This window comes from Rhinopithecus bieti, unplaced genomic scaffold (assembly GCF_001698545.2).
Source record: "Rhinopithecus bieti isolate Rb0 unplaced genomic scaffold, ASM169854v2 scaffold_6536, whole genome shotgun sequence".
Taxonomy (NCBI): Eukaryota; Metazoa; Chordata; class Mammalia; order Primates; family Cercopithecidae; genus Rhinopithecus; species Rhinopithecus bieti.
Window position 1 is genome coordinate 1,806,213 of NW_016805524.1, and position 21,203 is coordinate 1,827,415.

General features: G+C 39.0%; 1 protein-coding gene across 1 annotated transcript in view; it reads left to right on the forward strand.

Annotated features, from left to right (window-relative positions):
• Positions 1 to 4,266: 4,266 nt before the first annotated feature.
• TRAM1 (translocation associated membrane protein 1) overlaps positions 4,267 to 21,203 on the forward strand; it is a 32,244-nt gene continuing 15,307 nt past the window's right edge. The window contains 7 exon segments of the mRNA XM_017872736.1: positions 4,267 to 4,692; positions 12,710 to 12,773; positions 14,527 to 14,648; positions 14,771 to 14,887; positions 16,485 to 16,543; positions 18,212 to 18,222; positions 18,225 to 18,295. Coding sequence (XP_017728225.1) covers positions 4,570 to 4,692; positions 12,710 to 12,773; positions 14,527 to 14,648; positions 14,771 to 14,887; positions 16,485 to 16,543; positions 18,212 to 18,222; positions 18,225 to 18,295 — 567 coding nt within the window. The 5' untranslated portion in view covers positions 4,267 to 4,569.

A 21,203-nucleotide genomic window follows, 5' to 3' on the forward strand; every position in this document is an offset into this window, starting at 1 on the left:
AAGTTCAAGACCAGCCTGACCAACATGGTGACACCCCATCTCTCCTAAAAATACAAAAATTAGCCAGGCCTGGTGGCGCCTGCCTGTAATCCCAGCCACTCAGGAGGCTGAGGCAGGAGAATCACTTGAACCTGGGAGGTGGAGGTTGCAGTGAGCTGAGATCATGCCACTGAACTCCAGCCTGGGCAACAGAGCAAGACTCCATCTCAAAAACAAATAAACAAATGAACAAAAAAACCCAATGGTCATCTCAAGTCCTATGGCTGGCCAGAGTGTGATATGTTTAAGCAGTTGAAAGAAGACCAATTTGATCTTCTCACAAAGGAGTGAAAAATCACTAGATTTTAAGGTTTGAAAGGACCAATTTCAGTTTAAAAACTGACATTAGTACAGCAATTCATTTCCAAATGCCCTAGAACACTTCTATTGCACCTTGCACTGTCTCTGTAAATATCCACCACATTGGTCATTGTTTATTGTCTGTCTTCTATTCAGGCATGAGTTTCAAGAACAAAGACTAAGTCTGTCTTGTTAATAATTATATCCTACAACTCAGGACTTGCTTGGTGCATTGCAAATCTTCTTAAAATATATTTAAAATGAGTAACTTTGTAGAGTCATGTATCATTTTTATATTTGTTTCTTGGTTAAACTATCTTAAGGTTTTATTCTCGTTTATGTGTGGTATTTTTTCTTCTCATTCCCTCAATAAATATTGACCACTAAATATTTGACAGTATAGCACTAGGTAGTAGGAGCTGGAAAAATGAAACGACTCCCAGTTCCTGAGGAGCACCAGTCTAGTGGGAACACAGACTTGCAAACAATAGAAGATAGTATGATTACTGCTAAAATGAAATTATGCACAAAAGACAAGTGAGTCCTCATAGACCCAAGTGTAAGAGCTAAAACTATAAAACTCTTAGAAGAAAACACAGGAGTAAATCTTTGGAATCTTGGGTTAGGCACTGATTTCTTATATAGGACAATAATAGCAAGTGATTAAAGAGAAAACAGATAAGTTGGACTTCACTGAATTAACAACTTTTGTGCTTCAAAGAAAACCATCAAGAAAGTAAAAAGACAGACTGGAAAAAATATTTTCAAATCATATATCTGCTAAGATCTAGAATCTATTTTTATTTTTTAAAATACAGAACAACATGGACATATAGAATAGATATTTTTAAACCCTTACAACTCAATAAACTTTAAAAAATTAATCCAACTTAGAAATGGTAAAGGATTTGAATAGACATTTCTTCAAAAAAAAGATATACAATGGCTCCCGAGCACCTGACAGGCTAGTAGTCAACATCATTAGTGCTCAGGGAAATGCAAAGCAAAATCACAATGAGATACTACTTCACACCCACTAGGATAGATAAGATTAAAAGACAGAAAATAACAAGTATTGGCAAGGATGGGAAGAAGTTGGAACCCCTACACGTTGCTAATAGGGTGGGAAATGGTGCATTCACTATGGAAATCAGTGTGAGAGTTCCTCAAAAGGTCAAACATAAAGTTGCCTTATGATCAGCAATTCCACTGCTAGGTATACACCCAAAGGAATTGAGTTCAGGCAAAAACTTGTACACAAATGTTCAACTGATGAGTAAGATATGCTATATCCATACAATGGAATATTATTTGGCCATAAAAAAGAATGAAGCACTGATACATGTTACAACATGGATGAACCTTGGAAATATTATCTTCAGTGAAAGAAATCAGTCACAAAAGACCATGATTCCATTTACACGTAATGTCCAAGCTGGCCGTGGTGGCTCACACCTGTAATCCCAGTACTTTGGGAGGGGGGAGAATTTCTTGAGGCCAGGAGTCCAAGGTTGCAGTGAGCTATGATCACAACACTGTACACCAGCCTAGGCAACAGAGCAAGACCCCATCTCAAAAAAAGAAAGAAAAGAAACAAAGAAAGAACAAAAAGAAATGCCCACAAAAAGCAAATATAGAAAGGTAGAAAATAGATCAGTTGTTGCCAAGGGCTGCCAAGACTATGAGGGGAAATGGAGAGTTACTGGTAATGTGTACAAGGTTTCTTTTAGAGATTACAAGAATGTTCTAAAGTTATATTATGGTGATTGTTGCACAACTTTGTAAATATACTAAAAACCAGAATTGAATATCTCAAATAGCTGAAGTATATGACACAAATTGTACTACAATAAAACTATTTCAAAAATGCAATTGAATCATAAAAGATAAATTGCTTAGCTCACAGAATTCAGTGAAGGTTTTGAAGAGGTTATATGTAAATGAGATATGAAGGAAGAGCAGGAGCCTGCTGTGTCTATGAGAGGAGAGGAGAAAACATTCCAGAGACAGCAGCACACGCAAAGGCAGGGGAGAGCATGGGAAGAGAGCATGCCATGGCATGTACAGTCGTCCCTCAGTCTTCACAGGGGATTGGTTCCAGGACCCACGCAGATACCAAAATCCACCCGTGCTCAGATGCCTTATATAAGATGATGTAATATTCTGATGAGAAATATCCTAAATCCTCCCATAGACCTCCAATCATTTCTAGATTACATATAATATCGAACCCAACATAACTGCTACATAAATAGTTGGCTGTACTATATTGTTTAGGGAATAATCATGGGGTGGAAGTCTGTAGATGTTCAGTACAAATACAGTTCTTTTCTTGAATATTTTTTACTCCAGGTTGGTTGAATCCACAGTGTATGCAGCATCCACAGATACAGAGAGGCAACTGTATAGTGTGTGTAGTCAATAATGCTGGTACAGAGATTATGGCCTGCAGATGCAGGGCTCCAGTCTGTCAGGGTAGGCAAGGACCAAATCAGAAAGGGCTACTTCATCATGCTAGCTTTCCATGAAGGAAAAGGAAAAACTTTCTGTCAGTTAGAAGCATCATTCTAGCATAAACGTTGAAAGGTGATCTGAAGGGAAGTGAAACCAGTGATTGCCCAGAAGGAGGAAAATAATAATCACTGACTAAATTTACAAAGCCCTAACTCCCAGCTAAGCAGTTTCCTTTAATCATCTCATTTAATTGCTAAAATGAGCACTATAGTTATCCCCACTTTACAGATGATATCCACAGGGCTTGCTCCCTCACCTCCTGCAGGTCTTCAGGCAAGTGTAAGTGCCTCACACTTTCCTATTCCCCTTGCTTTATTTTTCTCCTGGATGCTCAACTCAATTTAACATCTGTTTCACTTTTGAAATCTTGTTTAAAGATTCTCTCCCCCATAAGAATAAATTAATTTGTATTTCAGTTCTATATCCTCAGTGCCCAGGGCATAGTCAACCCCCAGTAAGTACATAAATGAATACGTTTTTTAAAATGAGGAAATGGGGTCCTATAGAGATTAAGTAACTTGTCCTTGATCATACAAGTAATAAGTGGCAGAATTCTGATTTAACAAGCCACATTCTTAAACCACTAAGTGGTTACACCAGAGTTGTAATATTGTAGGCAAGAGGCAAGTCCCCTCGGACTGTGGCAGTGGAGAAGCCGGGTGATAGGACTGCCCCGGGTTGGTGATGACCGGATGCGGAAGGGCCCTGAACGGGCTCAATCTAGCATGACTTTGGTTTCTACATTTGGCTCATGGGTAAACAGGAGAGCAATTCTTCAGGAAAAAGAATATAAAGGACTCCTGGTTTGGGCAAAACGATAAGAGGAGGACGTGTCTTTATCCACGATCCTTTTCAACTTTTTGATTACTAAAACATGTTGTTAATTTAAATATACGTGAAGCCAGTAAACCCAAACTGATCCCTTCGTCTTCAGTCTGAGGCCAGTGGGGGATGGGGGTAGGGATGGGGACGGTGACGGGGACAGGGATGGGGTGGGGATGGACAGGCAGACCAGAATAGGGTCAGCTTTTTTTTTTTTAGTCCAAACGTACAAAGGGTAGAAATAAGTCCCCAGGAGTGTTTAACTCTAAGGTTAATTTTTTAAGGCAGATGCTAAAACTGGAGAATACACCGTACCCCTGTGGAGTCAGGTAGTATTCGTAGTTTTATATTATCCTGACGGTGGCAGTCACTTGTAGAAGTGGCAGTGTGCAACAGGCCACTGACACCCAATCCCTGGGTGGCCAGGACGGCAGGAGAGCACCCGGTCGCGGTCTCAGGCTGCTGAGCAGGCGGAGGAAGCTCGCGCCTCAAACGACTCCCAAAGCCGGGCCCGGTGCGTAGCAGGGGAGCGCCGCTCACGTTCCAGCAAACTCGCCCGGCCGCGAGCCTGCGGCCTCCGGTCCCCAGGTGGCGCTGTGGGCTCGCGGAGGAGGCCGCGGCACGAGCGAGCGTCGTCTCCCTGGTGCGCATGCTCGGCGCCGCTGCGGGCTGGTTGTTTTTTTTGTTTGTTTTTTTTTTTCTTTTTTTTTTTTTCTCCCGGGCGGCCCGGCGGCTGCGTACTGGCTGTGGGATGGGAAGTGAAGCCCCAGCGAGCGGCTGCAGCGGGGCCGTGAGGAGCAGCCAGGGGGAGGCGGCGGCGGCGGCGAGTCGGTGAGCAGCTGGGAAGAGCAGAGCCGGGGCGGAGCACCTGCAGGCGCGGGCGGCGGCCCCACCATGGCGATTCGCAAGAAGAGCACCAAGAGCCCCCCGGTGCTGAGCCACGAATTCGTCCTGCAGAATCACGCGGACATCGTCTCCTGTGTGGCGATGGTCTTCCTGCTGGGGCTCATGTTTGAGGTGAGCCCGCCCCGAGCCCCAACCGCCTGCCCCGCCACCCTCTGCCCGGGCCCGGGCTCCAGCTGCCAGCCCTGGCTTCTTCGCCCAGGACCGCGGGGGGCTCGGGTCCGGGGTAGGTGCGGACCCCTCAGTCCCCGAGGTACAGGCCTGCCCTGCCCCGCCCCACGCCGGCGGCAGCTCCCCGGCGGCCGGCCCGGGGATGCAAAGTCTCGGTGGGCCTCATCGCGGCCCGCAGGGGGGTGGGGACTGTCGCGTCGCCCCCTTCCTGACCCGCCGCCGCCCCCTCCCGCCTGCTGCGCGGCGCAGTTCCTGGTTCCCGCGAAGGGTTACGTGGCAGCCGGCGAGGGGCCGGCGGGCGGGCGGGGGCGGCCCCTGCGCTGCCGAGCTGGCTCGGGGCGGGTGGGCGGACTTGGGGGTACTGCCAGCATCGGCCGCGGAAGCGTCAACCCCGCGAGGGCCGAGGAAGGCGGAGCCCCGGTCCCCGGGTCTGAGGAGTGCCAGCCTGGAGGCCACAGGCCTGAGTGACGGGGGCCCCCCGGTAGCTCCGAGATTGGGGTGAGCAAGAAACCGGAGTCGGGCATCTGCTTTCGACCTGAAAGGCGGTGGCCGCCGGGCACCCTCACAGTGGAGGCACGCCGGATTGTTTTAATTTCTGTCTTTTCAGTTGGTATTATTACCAGTTAACGAACTTTTTGCCCTGATGCTTTAAAGAAACAAGGTCTGATGGATAAATCAAGGTTCTGAACAGCGGTGCCAAGGAGTCGAGTAATTTTGTTTCTTGAAGTAGGAGAGGATAGGAATGTCAGGAGTGTGTAAATTCTCTTCCCACGCATCTAGTATTTTGATGGCTTATTTAACAGCTGTTGAATGTGGATGATAAACTTTGCAAGGTGAACGAGTAACATCCTACGTTTTTCCCCTCGCTCCTCAATACACGCGCTCATTCCTTTGCTTTTTTCCCTTAATTTTTATCTGGAGCCCTTATGTCTCAGTAAATATACAAATTATTTTGCTCCTGGCTTGTTTTGTCTCCTTTCTCCTGCATGTAACAAGTGAGAGTAGAGATTTTGGAGTATTTTTAAGAGTCTGTATTTCCAGAGTCTAGGATAGTGCCTGGGACATAGGAGTGCTTAAAAAAATAAGAGCGACGTTAAGAATCCTTGAGAAAACCTAATGCAGTGACATTACCAGTGACCAAAAGGTGAATACATTTTTTTTTCATGGAGCCTATTTTTTTTATTTTAAAATTAAATAATATTTTAACCTTATTTTCGCCTCTCATCAAATGGGCTTTTCTGGATCTAGATACAGATATCATTTAAAACCCTTGATTGTGTCGTGCGTGTTTGAAACCACTGCTAAGGATGTAGCAGGTATAGTTAAAGGGTAGGTAGAAGGGAACTAACATTCTCAAGCTTTAAGTGTGGGCTGTGCCACCTACTTCCTGGGTGCCCCAAGTCTGAGTCTCAATTTTTCTGCTCTTTATAAGGAAATAACATCACCTGTACTGTTCTCCTCACAGTCATTTTTTGCAAGGTTCAGATAATACGGTGTGAAGGTAAATACAGTGCTAGGCCTGGTGCGCTGGCTCCGCCTGTAAGTCCCAACACTTTGGGAGGCCAAGGTGGGAGAATCACTGGAGTACAGGAGTTCGAGACCAGCCTAGGCAACATAGGGAGAGGTTGTCTCTACAAATGATTTTTTTTAAAATTAGACAGGAGTGATAGCACGCACCTGTGGTCGCAACTGGGAGGCTGAGGTGGGATAGTTACTTGAGCCCAGGAGGTGGAGGCTGCAGTGAGCCAAGGTTTCACCACTGCATTCCAGCCTGAAGGACAGAGCAAGATCCTGTCTCAAAAAAAAAAAAAAAAAAACCCAACGCTAAACATTTGTATTCACTTTCTGAATTTGATACTTGTATATACTTTCTACTTTAATCTTAAAGTGATACTTTAATATATGTAGTATATTCAATTTTATGTGACTTGTAATAAACCATCTCCACATGTTAAGATTTCCTGACTTTAAAAACATATTTTAGGGGTACTGTGACCTGCAAGGTATATTTGCAGTGCTTTGAATGAAATGAAATATAAATCAGAAATTCTGACACATAGTATAACTTTGATTTTATGTAAACTAGTTTACATTCTCTTACTTTATTTCTAGGGAAGTCCACCACCTATACCTTGCCTTACATGTTAGTGATTTTTTTTAACAGTGGATTTTCACCTTTATATAAATTTATAAAATTTGAAAATCTAAATAGACAAAAATACTAGAGGTTTTTTAAGTCAATTCAAAAGTGAGCATTAAAGTGATACACAAAAGTTTCTGCGAGTTGTTCCTTTTTCTTACCATATGTTAAGGTGTTAGGATTTCAAAGCATGTTATCTATATATAGGAATGTGTAGACTAGGTTAGTTTTGCTATTCGACTTTTGAAACAATTGCTGCTGAATCTCAAAATTAACATAATTATAGAATTACAGTACTTGTGCTAGAATAATAGAGAAATTGATTTTTTTTGCAGAATTGTTAAGCCTGTTGTGCAGATACATTGAGGAAATGTCAGAGGATTTATGGTGAAATCGACAGAAAAATTAACAAAGAAAGAAATACTGTATTACTAGCCAAAATGAAGAAGCAATGCAGATACACTGTAAAAGCATGGATTCTGGAGCTGAAGGGATTCATGTTCAAGTTAGGGCTCTGCAGCTTGCTAACTGGGTGACCTAGGGCAGCTCAGAACTGAAGTTTCCTCATCTGCAAAATGGGGCTTATTGGGTTAGTCTGATAATTAAATTAACCAATATGTATTAAACCTAGTTCAATGCTTAGCTTGCAAGAGGCATGCAATAAGTGGTAGCTATTATTATTCTTTAAAAACTCACCAAAATTGGGAAGTAGAAAGCATCTTTATGTGAGAGAAGGGCTTGGAATCTCTTTAGTTAGCATCTAAAGAGATTATACATACTGAAAAGGCTAACAAAGTAGTCTGTTTGGTGGTAATGTAAGAGTTTAATTTCCAGGGAACTTCACATTAACCAAAAATTGTGTGTAAATTTTAGAATCATAGTTTTATTACAGTCAGTATCTGTCCACATAATTCAAATCATAGTATACAATGAATGGCTTCATATTTGAGTTAGGAAAAATTGAATGGTCAAAAAATGTTAGGGATACTTGGGAAGCTTTCTGAAAGTGAGGATGTAGAGGAGGGTGAAAAATTAGGGATTCACAAGAGAAGTATTTCTTTTAAGGAGTGTATAAAGGAAATATATTCAAAAGGAAAGATATTCAAAATCTACAAGTTCTTTATGCCATACAGATTTTGGGGACGTTTACAGTTTCAGCCATCTTGAAACAGTTTTCGAGGTTTGGGGATTTTTTTCTTTTCTTCCCTTTTTTTCTTTCTTTTCATGACAGGTAAGGTTTTCAGGTCATAACAAAGTTTGAGGGAGAGACACATCTCACATATAAGTGTGAAACCCTAATCATCACACTTGTGAACTACAAAAGGGTCTCTCTCTTTTTTTTTTTTTTTTTTTTTGAGACAGGGTCTCACTGTGTTGCCTTGGCTGGAACTTGACCTCCTGGGCTCAAGTGATCCTCCCGTCTCAGCCACCTGAATGGCTGAGACTACAGGCACGTGCCACTGAGCCCCACTGGAAGTGGAATTTGATATTCAGAATTGTCTTTACTTTTCAGGGATCCACTCCATGTAGTAGTCACATCTTCCTCTAAAACAAGGGCAAAATAGTTAACATCTCTATATAACAAGAAAAGATACCAAATCCCAACGAGTGACACTTAATTAAAGAAATGTTATTGTATTCATGACATTGTGTACAGCATAGAATTAGGTATTTCATTTCAGTTTCTGGTAACCTATTTAAAATGCATCTGAATAAGTCTCATTTCTTTTTTCATTTTTCCATTTTTGTAAATGGAGAGCAGTACTGTAAATGTTCAAAACTCATAAACTCAGGTATTTTTACTTTTGAGTGCATTATATATCTCTGTAGCCTATTTATATTCCAAACTAACTTATCTTACTACTAATTAATTGTGGTGTGAGTTTAACTGAAGCAATGCTAGCAGTGTGTGAGGCTTAGGAGGCCTGGAAATGGCTGGGAGCATGACTGCTGGCTTAAACTTGAAACTTTTTGGAGTGTGTAGTTTACATTTTTCCTCTTCTTCTACTTAAAGTCACATGCTAAACAAGCTGGAGGCCAAAGTTTAATTTTATTTGGAAGCCTGGCTAAAAGGATAATCTAATTTTTGCTGCTTTTAGAATCTGATGCTAAATTTATCTTTGAAGAATCTCATTTGTTGTTTGTAAAGGACTCTTTTTGAGACGGAGCCTCGCTCTGTCACCCAGGCTGGAGCGCAATGGCGTGATCTCGGCTTGCTGCACCCTCCGCCTCCTGGGTTCAAGCAGTTCTCCTGCCTCAGCCTCCCGAGTGGCAGGGATTACAGGTACCCGCCACAACACCCAGCTAATTTTTGTATTTTTAGTAGAGATGAGGTTTCACCATGTTGGTCAGGCTGGTCTTGAACTCCTGACCTCAGGTGATCCACCCACCTCACCTCCCAAAGTGCTGGGATTACAGGCGTGAGCCACCGCACCCAGCCTGTAAGGGACTCTTTAACAAAGTGTTCTTAGGTGTGACAGTGGTGACTTCATATTACAAACTGGAAACAGATATGTGGAGTATTTGTGTGTAAAAGAGATAGAGTGTGTATATATATATATAGTTGTATATATATAGTTTTTATATATATTGTGTGTGTATATATATTGTTTAGACTGTGTGTATATATAGTCTAAACAAAGATAGCAAAACTAAATGAAATGTAGTGACCACTCAACTTTACTAAAAATAATCACAAGAAAGTAGTGTTGCCCTGGAGACTCATGTCATCATTCTGCTCTAATGAGTCCTTGTTAATGACCCAAATTTTAATAGAGTAGCCTCAGTAGCCTTTTCAACTCAAGAGACCTTCATACCTAACCCAGTTGAGCAACTCACTTTACTGGCCGTATCCTGCACTTTGTCATGCAAGCCTGACTTCTTCCACTTCCTGAATTCCAGGATAGCAGAGTTCAGCTACAACCTACGTTTTGTTCACCTCCCTTGTTCTAGTCATAAGTCGGTTCTCTACCTAGTCAAAGCTGTTGTGGTACCGTAGCCCCCTTTCCCTTTCTCCGGTATGTTAGCCCCCTCATTGTTTTGCCTTTCTTCCTGCAGTCTTTACTCCACTATTGGCCTTTTCTATGCCTCTCAATTCCCAGAGAAAGTCATACTTATGCTGGTAGATAATATTGCAAATCAAATGTTTCTAACCTCAGACGTTCACATCCGGGATCTTTTTACTTTCCCTGGCCATCTCCTTTCCCTATGGGAACTATTTAAATAGTCATCATTCACGTCCCCATTATGCTTAATATGTGACATTGCTTTTTTCCCATACAGGGAAAATAAAAGTTTATCAAGGGCGGTTTTCCTCATTTTCCTGTCTTTTGAACTTAACTGTCCCGTCCATTACTGCCTTCTTCCCATCTAAGAGGAAAAGTTGTTCGGGAGTGCAATACTCAGTCCTTACAATTTTGTTCCCTACCATATGCCTCCATCCATTGTTCTCTTTCTCTCCTGTGTGTTTAACTTCTCCCTTTTCCCCGGTGCCTTCACTGTTGCCCCCACACAAGCTCAATCTCTCCTACCCTAAAAACAACATAAATTTTGACCTGGCATCTACTGGATACCACTTTGTGCTCCTGTGTTCTTCAATCCACTGCGATGCAGCTCCTGCTCTCACTACTTAATTGGAATCACTCAAGCCGTGACCACTGATGACTTCTTTAATTGTTCCGTCTGTTGTTCCCTTTCCTCCCACATCTGTTTTGAAACTTTGACTTTATTAACCACACCTTTTAGAAATGTTTCCCCTTTGGCTTTTGGGACTCCAAGCTCTCTTTATTTCTTTTTCTGTCCCTCTGACCATTTTTCTTGGTTTCAGTGACTTGAAGATTTTGCTTTTTTCCCTGTTCTCTCCATAGGTCTGATGTCGTCCTACTTCTCTACAAATACTATGCACTCCCCATATATGATTTATGTATTTTCACAGCTTCAGCTATTATCTGTAAAAAGAGACTCCCTAATCTTCATTTAAGCTGGATTCTCCCTACTGAATTCTAGACTTAGGTTTTAGCTGCCTTACTGCACCTCTCCAGAAATCTCAGCTGTAGGTATCAATAAATAACCTTGTACTCTTTCTTCTAGCTTACCAAACCTTATTTTGTCTTCTGAGTGCCTCTCTATCCCACAGTCACTGTCTTAGTTCAGGCCTCATTATCTTTCATGTGGTCTTTTGCAGAAGTTTCATTCTTGGGTGCATGTTCACTCCGGTTTGTACTTTAACTGATATTTATTCAGCGATATTGATTAATTACCTAATATGTACCAGGCCCCTTGCTGGGCTCTGAAAATCTAGTGATGAGTGGAAACAGGCATGGTCCCAGTTCTATTGGAGCTTACATTCTAATGGTTGAGACAGAAATTATTAATATAATCAAGCCAGAGTATGGTTTTGAAGGAAAGGAACACAGTTCTCTGAGATAATCTAACAAAGGAAATGACCTACTCTAGGAAGGCAGGGAGACTTCCTTGAAAAGGTGTGATGCAGCTGAGATCTGATGGGAAAGATTTTCCAACCATATTTTAGATAGAACAGCATGTGCAGAGACCCTGTGGTAGAAGGTGCTGCAGGAGGCAAGGGAGCAGGAGGAAGTGGTCTGAGATTGAGGCTGCAGAGGCAGAGGGAGGAGTCAGACCATAGAGTCCTGTGGTCACATTCTCCTAGAAAGATGGGAATCTAGTAAAGGATTTTTAGCAGGTAGGAAGGGGGATGTGATAACATGATCAGAAAATCATTCTAGTTGCAGTGTGGAGAATGGATCTGAAGGGGCCTGGGAGACCACTTAGGAGGTCACAGACAGCAATCCTTCTAAAAGACATAAATGAACTTTCCCATCCTCAAAGTTCTCCAGTTGTGCAAAAACGAAATCTAAACTACTTAACTCAGAAAACAAGGTCCTTTCTAGCACTCAATAATGTTTCTAGTCGTTTCTAACACTTCCTGATGTGCATCCTGTGCCTGGCCTTGTGTTCACTGCTACTTGACCTTGCCATGCTCTGTTTCTTCTATCTGTGCTGTCCTCTTCATCCCCCTTTGTGAACCTAGGGAATGCCTATTTTCCAGCAAAGCATAACTCCTTCATTTCATTCTACCCCAGAAAAAAAAACCAACAAAGCTCATTGTTTATCCCAAGTACTCATAGTGCAAGCTATTAGCGCTTGTTCTACAGTATTATAACAGTTTATTTACCTATACTCTTCACACAATGGAGCTTCTTGTCATTAGGGATTATTTTATCCATCTTCATCTCCTCCTTTTTTGTCTAGCACTTTGCCTGGTGCCTGTAAAGATTGGGTAAGCGTTCCATTTTTCTATTCTGACCAATTTTACCAGTAGTCAGGTCAGTTAAACAGTTATTGACCACTTAACTATGCTAGGTGTGTGGGATACTAACACACCCATACCACAGACCCTATATTTGATCTGCTTTTCTCATGCTAACTGTGCATCCTTTTATTTTATTAATTTATACTTAAAATTTGTCTTAATAGGAACTTTTTATTCATTGTGTAGGGCTAGAGTAGAGAATCGTTATTTGTCAAATAACTGTTTTCTGGAACTGCAGAAAATGTCTTTTGAAATCTTAAAGTTAAGGATGAATTACACAATCTTACCTAAACCACAGAAGAGTATTCTGGTGAATTACATTAGCTCCTTGGTAATCAGTAATTTCCATTTTTTCTGTCAGGGTTCCACAGGAACTAGGGGGCCATTGGTGCTTCTATTTAGGGACAGGTTTTATAATGTTTTTGCCCCTGATGTGTTATTTGGGAGAGGGTCACAAATTGACTTGATCTTTTTTTCCTTCTTTCTAGATAACGGCAAAAGCTTCTATCATTTTCGTTACTCTTCAGTACAATGTCACCCTCCCGGCAACAGGTAGGTAATTTACACTAAGAATTTTCTATGTAAATAGAAGTTCAGTTGAACAAACTTGGAAATTTTCATGAATACTAGGTCCTGCATTAATTAATCGTCAGAGATCTCATCCATGATGTGACTGAATGTTATTTTGATCATTTTGTAATACAAGATCTGATGTTTTTGATTGACTTTACCCTATATGTGTTTTCTGTTTACTATATATTTTTGTGAATGGACTTGAAATTCCATAAAATAATTTTGTTTTGCTTTCTCTGCCTTCTGTTTTTTTCCTAAGAAAATTATAAGAAGAGATATTTTTAAAATTTGTTTAAATGTCATTGTTCATTCAAGGCTTCTAAAAGCACAACGGCAGATTTAGTTTTTCTGCAAGTTACATTTTGGACCTGTAATAGCAATCCTTCTAAGATTATTTTCACTTTTTCTTGTGCTCTACTTTTAACAATTATTTTGATTCCAGAAAATGTGTTCATAAACTCTAGGAATTATCTGGTAACAGCATCCAAACTATTAGGTTTTATTTCAAAAATGTTATTTCTTAATCTATGTAAAAATTAGGTGTTTCTTAGAAGTTGATTGTAATTTAATACAGTGATATAATTAACTAGCATGGGTGAGGGATGGGGTATTTTTTGGTTTAGGCAGTAAACTTGCACAGTTTTTTGTTTAAAATGTAAGATGATGTAGTATACCCCATTTAGTTGGGGTTTTTTTGTTGTGGTGGTGGTGGTTTATGTGTGTGTTTTTAAGAGACAATAGGGGCTTGCCAAATTTGCCTAGGCAGGAGTGCTGTGGCGTGATCATAGCTCACTGCAGCCTCCAGCTTCTGGGCTGAAATGATCCTCCTGAGTCAGCCTCCCCAGGAGCTGGGACTACAAGGGCACACTACCATGCCCAGCTAATTTTTCAATTTACTATAGAGATGGAGTCTCACTGTACTACCTAGGTCAGTCTTGAATTTGGGCCTCCAGCAATCCTTGCCTCCCTAAGTGTTGGGATTACATGGGTGAGCCACTGCACCTAGCCCCTGAGTTGGGTTTTTGTTCAGTTATGTATAGTTTTTAAAATATTTAATTTAGTGATTTAGTTATCAGGTTACTCAAAACTACAATACTGTTTTGAAATTTGAATTTGCCAGAGAAGAATAAAGCTCTTTTACATATATGTTCCCCATAAACATAAAGTTTAAGAATAAGTGTCATCAATTCACAAGTATTCGATAAAGATTTGTTTTGAAAATTATAGCAATTGTAAGGATTAAAACAACTTTAGTAGTTGCCTTTATCTCTGCTGCTTATAGATCAAAACTAAATCAAATACAGGTCAAATCAGCTTTTCCATCAGAATCATAATTTACTGTGTAGTTTGAAAGTAGAAGTAGAAAGTTTCAAAAGCCCTTTGCAAAAAATAGGTCAATAGGCTAAGTATAACTTTATCAACCTAATTTATACCCCTGTGATAATATCAGTTTATTGAGTGTGGCCTCCTCTTCCCTCTTTTTTGGTGTTTGGTGGCTGTGACTAAAGTGTCAAATCTTTGTAAGTAATTTCTAAAGCTTTAGATTTCTAGATAGTCTTGATTTTCATTGCCCCCCTAAGACTCAAGATGTCCAAGACCACATTATTTATGATGTTTATGTAGAACTTTTTTATTAGGTTATTCTTCTTTGTTTCCATAACTATGTTGTACTTAATGCTGTTTTTATAACCTTATGTATATTTTTGTGTATTTGTGTCCTTTTGGTCTTCAGAAGAACAAGCTACTGAATCAGCGTCCCTTTATTACTATGGTATCAAAGATTTGGCTACAGTTTTCTTCTACATGCTAGTGGCGATAATTATTCATGCCGTTATTCAGGAGTATATGTTGGATGTAAGTATGCAGTCTTGGAAATCTATACTTTATAAAGTACTAGCTCTCCATAATCTGATAGTCATATATTAAATATAATTTATAATTTATTCTTAATTACTAATGGCTGTTTTTATTTTTAGAAAATTAACAGGCGAATGCACTTCTCCAAAACGAAACACAGCAAGTTTAATGAATCTGGTCAGCTTAGTGCATTCTACCTTTTTGCCTGTGTTTGGGGCATATTCATTCTAATCTCTGTAAGTATGTCATTCATTCTCATCTCTTTAAGTATGTCCTCTTAGGTTGTTGTTCTCCTTCCTTATCTAAGATTAGGAACTCTGCTAATGAACTAGTATAAGTTAAGAGTTTCAGTGATATATCTCTTTTAGGTATTTTTTATACAGAAAAAAATCTAAACTATATTTACTGTTTCAGAAAGGCTTATTCATTTTTAGTCACTCTGAATGTTACTTTTATATCTTTTTTTTTTTTTTTTTTTGAGACAGAATCTTGCTCTGTCGCCAGGCTGGAGTGCAGTGGCACAATCTCGGCTCCCTGCAACCTCTGCCTCCCGTGTTCAAGCAATTCTCCTGCCTCAGCTTCCCAAGTAGCTGGGACTACAGACGCACACCACCATGCCCAGCTAATTTTTGTGTTTTCAGTAGAGACAGGGTTTCACCATGTTAGCCAGGATGGTCTCGAACTGACCTCGTGATCCACCCGCCTCAGCCTCCCAAAGTGCTGGGATTACAGGCTTGAGCCACCACGCCCGGCCTTACTTTTATAACTTATTGTGATTTACAGATACCTCTGCATCAGCAAAAAACGTTAAGATGTGAGTGATACTCCTACTAGGTTACATGAGTTGTAATGTTCACAGTCATTTCCTCCTTTAGAAACAGCCCCAGTGTTTTCCAAGCTTCTTAAATGTTCTATAACTTTTCAGTTATGGCAATCAAAACCTTTAGTTGTGTCACTATTACTAATGAGAAAAAGGTATTTGCTTTAATATTAGTGATAACAATCCCTTAAATTTATATGGTGTTCCATACTTTACATACTTTTGAGTTTGTCAGACACATAATTCTTTTTAATCACTATATTACAGATGAGTAACAGGAGTTTTCCAGGGTAAAGCACTTCATACTGGAGGTAGATTAAAATTCAGCTTTTTATTCCATTGCTCATTTGAGTTTACTCTGCTGCTTTAATAATACTTTATAGGTAATACGTAAATCTTAGTTTAAAAAACTATTATAAATTTTTTAAAAAAACATAAAAGTTATGCTTCTGTGGGAAAATACTCTTACAAAAATCCCTTTAGATTTTATTTATTTTTTAATCTTTTTTTTTTTTTTTACGTATGCAGTAATTCTCACTGAATAGATCTGATTATCTAAGAAAAAAATTGGGGCAGTATTTTATTGATGTAATTCCATAAAACTCGGTAGTACCTTGATCCTTTGTCTCCTGTCAGATGCTACAAACTTTTCCTGAAATCTTCGGATTACCCAAGACAAAATTCTTCTCTCCCGGTCACTGTTGTGCCTCTTATTGGTGATTTTATGTTTGTCTACGTGTATTTTTATTCTACGGGATTGAAAGATTTTTTAGGGCCAGGAATTGTTTCTTACCTGATTCCATATCCCATTTATATCATTGATTTTCACTTTGCTCAGGTAACCAACTCAAATTGGATTGAAAATAACTAAAACAACTAAGGAGTTTGACATCAGTAGACTCTTTGCAACCTGCTATGGGGAACTGTAAATGTTTGAGAAATGAAAGTAATGTCTTATTTTCCAAGAAGTTTGCATTATGCTCACAGGTTAATTTTTGTATCTTCTTTCTTAGGAAAACTACATCTCAGACCCAACTATCTTATGGAGGGCTTATCCCCATAACCTGATGACGTAAGTCATTTTTAGCAGCCTTTTCTTTGTTAAGAACCATGGTCATGTCGCTATTAATCAGAATTCATTGTTGTTCTCGTTAGGACCTTAGGCAAATGCATAAAATAGATGAAAATATGTCTTTGACAGTCCCACTGCCGTAAGAAAAAAATGCTGTGTACCTTTTTTTAATGTTTCTATTCTAATCTTTTCAACTTCTTTGTAAGCTTGAGACAACTGATTTTAACATAATCTTAATTTGTTACTTATCCTTTTCCTTTCTTTTCACTTATCCTTTCTCCTTTTTATGACTCCATCTTCTCTATACTTTTGCTCCTTTTCTTTTTCCCCACCCCTGTCTCTTTTGACATCTTCCCTTCTTACTCTCTTCTGTTATAAACTTCTTGAGGTTAGGGATTGTTTCTTTGTTTATTTCTCTAGTTTGTACAGTGCTGCCAGGTTAAAGTGCTCAGTGGTTACAAAGACGTCTGAATAATTCATTATTGGAGCCCAGCTCTAGTACAACTATTCTATATTAATTTTCCTTGCTACTTTAGCCTGTATTGGTCTTTCGTATCCCCAAATTTGTCATTTTGGTAGATGTTTTATGTAGTGTCCATATATTGTTTTGATTGTTCTATAATTATCTCATTTTTGTAAGTCTTGCATTGTGCCCATAGCCACTAAGACTATATGTGCCTTGGTAGCAGTAAAAATTATTTTATATCCTTCAATGTGCCGGGTATGGTGCAGGTGCTTGTCACCTAGACAGTATTTAGTAAATACATTGTGATGTGAGAATTGGAGAAGGGAGAAGATATGAAGGAAAGAAGAGAATAACGTGACTGTGGATATTTTAAGTCCAACAGTAATACCCACTCTACTGAATCATACTTTGATTTCTAAAGTTTTATTAGTTCAACAAACTTTGTAAATATTGTATTTATGTGGGACTGTATTCCCTCCACCCCCACTGCCGAGAAATTAGATTGGCTTTGTGTTTTCTATTTTAGACTTCTGGAGGAGAGGGAGAGGGGAGAATAAAGAGGAAGCAGAAGGGCTAGAGGAATATAATGTCAAAAGAAGAGTATTAGTTCTAGACTGATTATGATATAGCTCCTGGAGAGCCCTTGTATACCTTATTCTGACTCTCTTTAATCCTAGCTCTGCCTCCATTTATTTGGGGCTTTCTCCATGTTCCAACCAGGTACAGTTACCACATTTGCCTAAGAAAAAAAAAAAGAGGGTGTTTGAAATTGGAATTATTCCAGTTTCAGGTGATTATTAACCTATGAGCCTTTGCTTTTGTGTCAGTCTTTTTCCCCTTCTTGTCTTGATGAAACTGCATAGACGTGTGGGTTATGTTTTCAGTAGCTAACATGACATTCTAGTCAGTATTAATGAACTAATAGGGGCTCTGACTCCTCTCTGCTGGCTTACATGTCAATAGCTTTCTGCAGATAATATCTTTGCCTGCTGTTTAATCCAGGGATCTTGTCCAATGGTGGGACTGTCACAGGGAGATGGGGAAAGCAGTTGTTGAAGAGTTGTTTAAAGGTGCACAGATACTGTATGGAATGATAACACAAAGGTAGTTACTTAGTATATCCTGATTTCCAGTATTTGTTTACTGTTTTTTAAAAAAAATTATGCTTTAAAAGATACTCTTCATTTTCTTGTGTTGTACAGGTTTCAAATGAAGTTTTCTACATATCACAGCTGGCTTACTGGCTTCATGCTTTTCCTGAACTCTACTTCCTGGAGTGTAAATAGGTAAGCTGGGATTTTGTNCCTCCCAAAGTGCTGGGACTACAGGCTTGAGCCACCGCGCCCAGCCCATTCTTTCTTACCTAAACTCTTACCCCATCATTCTCCCACCAACCCCCTTTCTACAGAGCCTAAAATCCTTAAGCATTTTTTGAAAACAAAACAAAGAAAAAAACCTTCAGTCAGTACTTTAGCTTAGATTTTTTACATTTGATATGTTAATGTCTTGTCTTAAAATTACATTAGTGGTAATGTAAATTAAAATTTAAACAAATTTTTAAATGTAATATTTGTTTTATCTTACTGATATTCTTAGCAAATTATTTCACAAGTGAGCTAAAAAGGATTAGTCACATTGCAACTAACAGTTCTGTGTGTAAGTCCTAAAGCAAAATTCAGTATTGGAAAAAAAAGTAAAATATATTTAAATATTCACCAGCAAAGCTTCTCCTGAAATGGGTAGAGCATTCCCTTTTTAGCATGTGGGAAGGATATTTGTTTGTTTTATTTGAACAAATACGTAAACTGCTGGAGCACTGCAAAATCCTCCTTCCTAGTTTTACCCTCAGTGCTTCTGAAGTCAGGCTTCCATGCTATCACAAAAGTCATTTTCTTTACCCTGTCTCCTCTGAAACCTGTATTGGCTCCCTATTATTTTAAACTAGAGCAATGCTGCTCAACTGTGCCCTGAGAGTTTCTCCCATTGCCACTGTCTTCCGGGGACCTCTTCCTCTGCTCGCTCCTTATGCTTCATGCACACTGATAGTCTCTAGTTTTGTAATCCCAGCATATCACTTCTTTTTCCTGGAATACCTCTTCCCTCGGATAAATTAATCAAGTACTTTCATTTCCCTTTTTTCTGGGAGTTTTTTTTTGTTTTGTTTTGTTTTGTTTTTAATTCTCATATATGAAATCCTAGGTGGGATTTTACTTCAAAATAATACCAGGTGAAGGAAAGTGAAGAGGGATATAGATGAAACAAGTTTGGTCGTTTATTAATAATGATTGAGTTATGGGTATGTCAGAATCTTTTCTGTCTGTTCTATATATGTTTACATTTTCCCGCATTTAAAATTTTTTTTGTTTTTTTAAATCCCCTTTGACAAATCTTCTGGAGTAAAAGTGTGACAGCCAGTCTGGTGACTAGTTTATCTTTGCCTACTCAAAAGCCATAAAACACTATTTTTGTGTGTGCTACAAATAGTTAATTCATGGACTAGGCACTTGATTTGCTACTGTTTCGTGTCTGTGTTCTGCGTATCTGTCGTCATTCATATTGTCTGCTAGGATTAGAAAACAGCACCAAATTAGAGGCCATATGCTATGGCACTTAAGTTCTTTTTATGCTGATTTCTTTTATAAAGTAGATTATTTCTCCAGCTATATTGATTGTAAGGAATAGGATGAAGATCTTCTATTTTTAAACGTTTCACTTAGAACTGTCTTCAGATAAAATTGTTAGACCCAGATTCCAGTAGCCCTTCCATGTTTATAGTAAGCTCCTAATGTGAATCGTAGGTATTGTGGAGCTGTACTGTCCAAAATGGTAACTACTAGTCATATCTCGTGAACTTAAAAAAAGAAAAGCGAAACTGACCTTTTTGTCCCCACTAGCCACATTTCAAGTGCTTATTAGCTACTGTGGCTAGTATGTACCATTTTGAACAGAGGAGATTCGGAACATTTCCATGATTGCAGAAAGTTCTGTTGGACAGCGCTACTGATAGTATCATAGTTTCTTGATGTCTTAGTAGCATGGCTCAGATATTTAAAGCCTTCTTCAGGTATTTGTATGCTTAGGAACAGATACCTTTGGATTTCATTATTAATCCATGTCTATATCTTGTTCACTGACTATGGTAAGTAGGGAGGGACATTTCAAAGTAATTGTTCATTTTAGTTCCTGAAACTCTTTTCTTATCAGTTCCTGCCAGATGGCACTTCTCCAGAAATGCAATCTAATTTTTATGGAATAATTTGCATAACTTAGAACTTAACTGAAACTATTTTTAACACCTGCATATGACAGTTGAAAGTAACTGTTTCAAGTAATTAACATAATTTGAAAGTAGCAGCTGCATATGTGTTAAACAGTTTCTTAAAATTTACTCTATGAAAATTATTTTTGGAACTCTTTACTGAAGAAACTAGTACAGTGATTGTTTTGAACCAATCGTACAGACAAATAGGAAAGAAAGGAACGCTGTTAGTAGCAGTTCAAGAGGTGTGTTAGTCACAAATAAGTTTCTTTCAAGGAGAAAACTTAAATGATGTATACTGTGTATATAAACAGTTATCCCTTTTGCCGATGAGAAGATTCAAAATATTTCTTAGACAGCTTGAATATATGAGCTTTTAGGGAAGTCATGAAATAGCCAAATGTTTCTAATTTCTAATATTCAATTTTAGTTTAATTATACATACGTATAATTATTCATACATATAATTGCATATCATACAAAGTATTAGAAATAGTATTTTCCCCTTTCCTACTTCATGAAAGTTACATTACACTTTTCATATGCAACTTTGATGTTAGTACCTGTCATTCATCATCACTAGAACCACTTTTTTTAATCTGATGACATTTTTTCCATATCATAACATCATCTTCTGTCTCACTGGTTCCTTCATTAGACCTTATAAACCTTTAAAAATGACATTGATTGAAGTTTTCAGGTGTATGTGTCTTACACAAGCATTTGTTCAAGATAATTAATACAGAGCTCTATAATGCAAGAACTTTGTAAAGATTTAATTACAAGGTGTACCATCTGAGGTTTGGGGGGAAATCTTTGCCTTATATTTGGGGCATATATGTGATATTCAGCTTTGTTTATTTTTCAGTATAGTGTAGTCAAGAAATGTGTTTTTTATAAAAATAAATTTTTTAAAGTATTAAATTATTAATTAA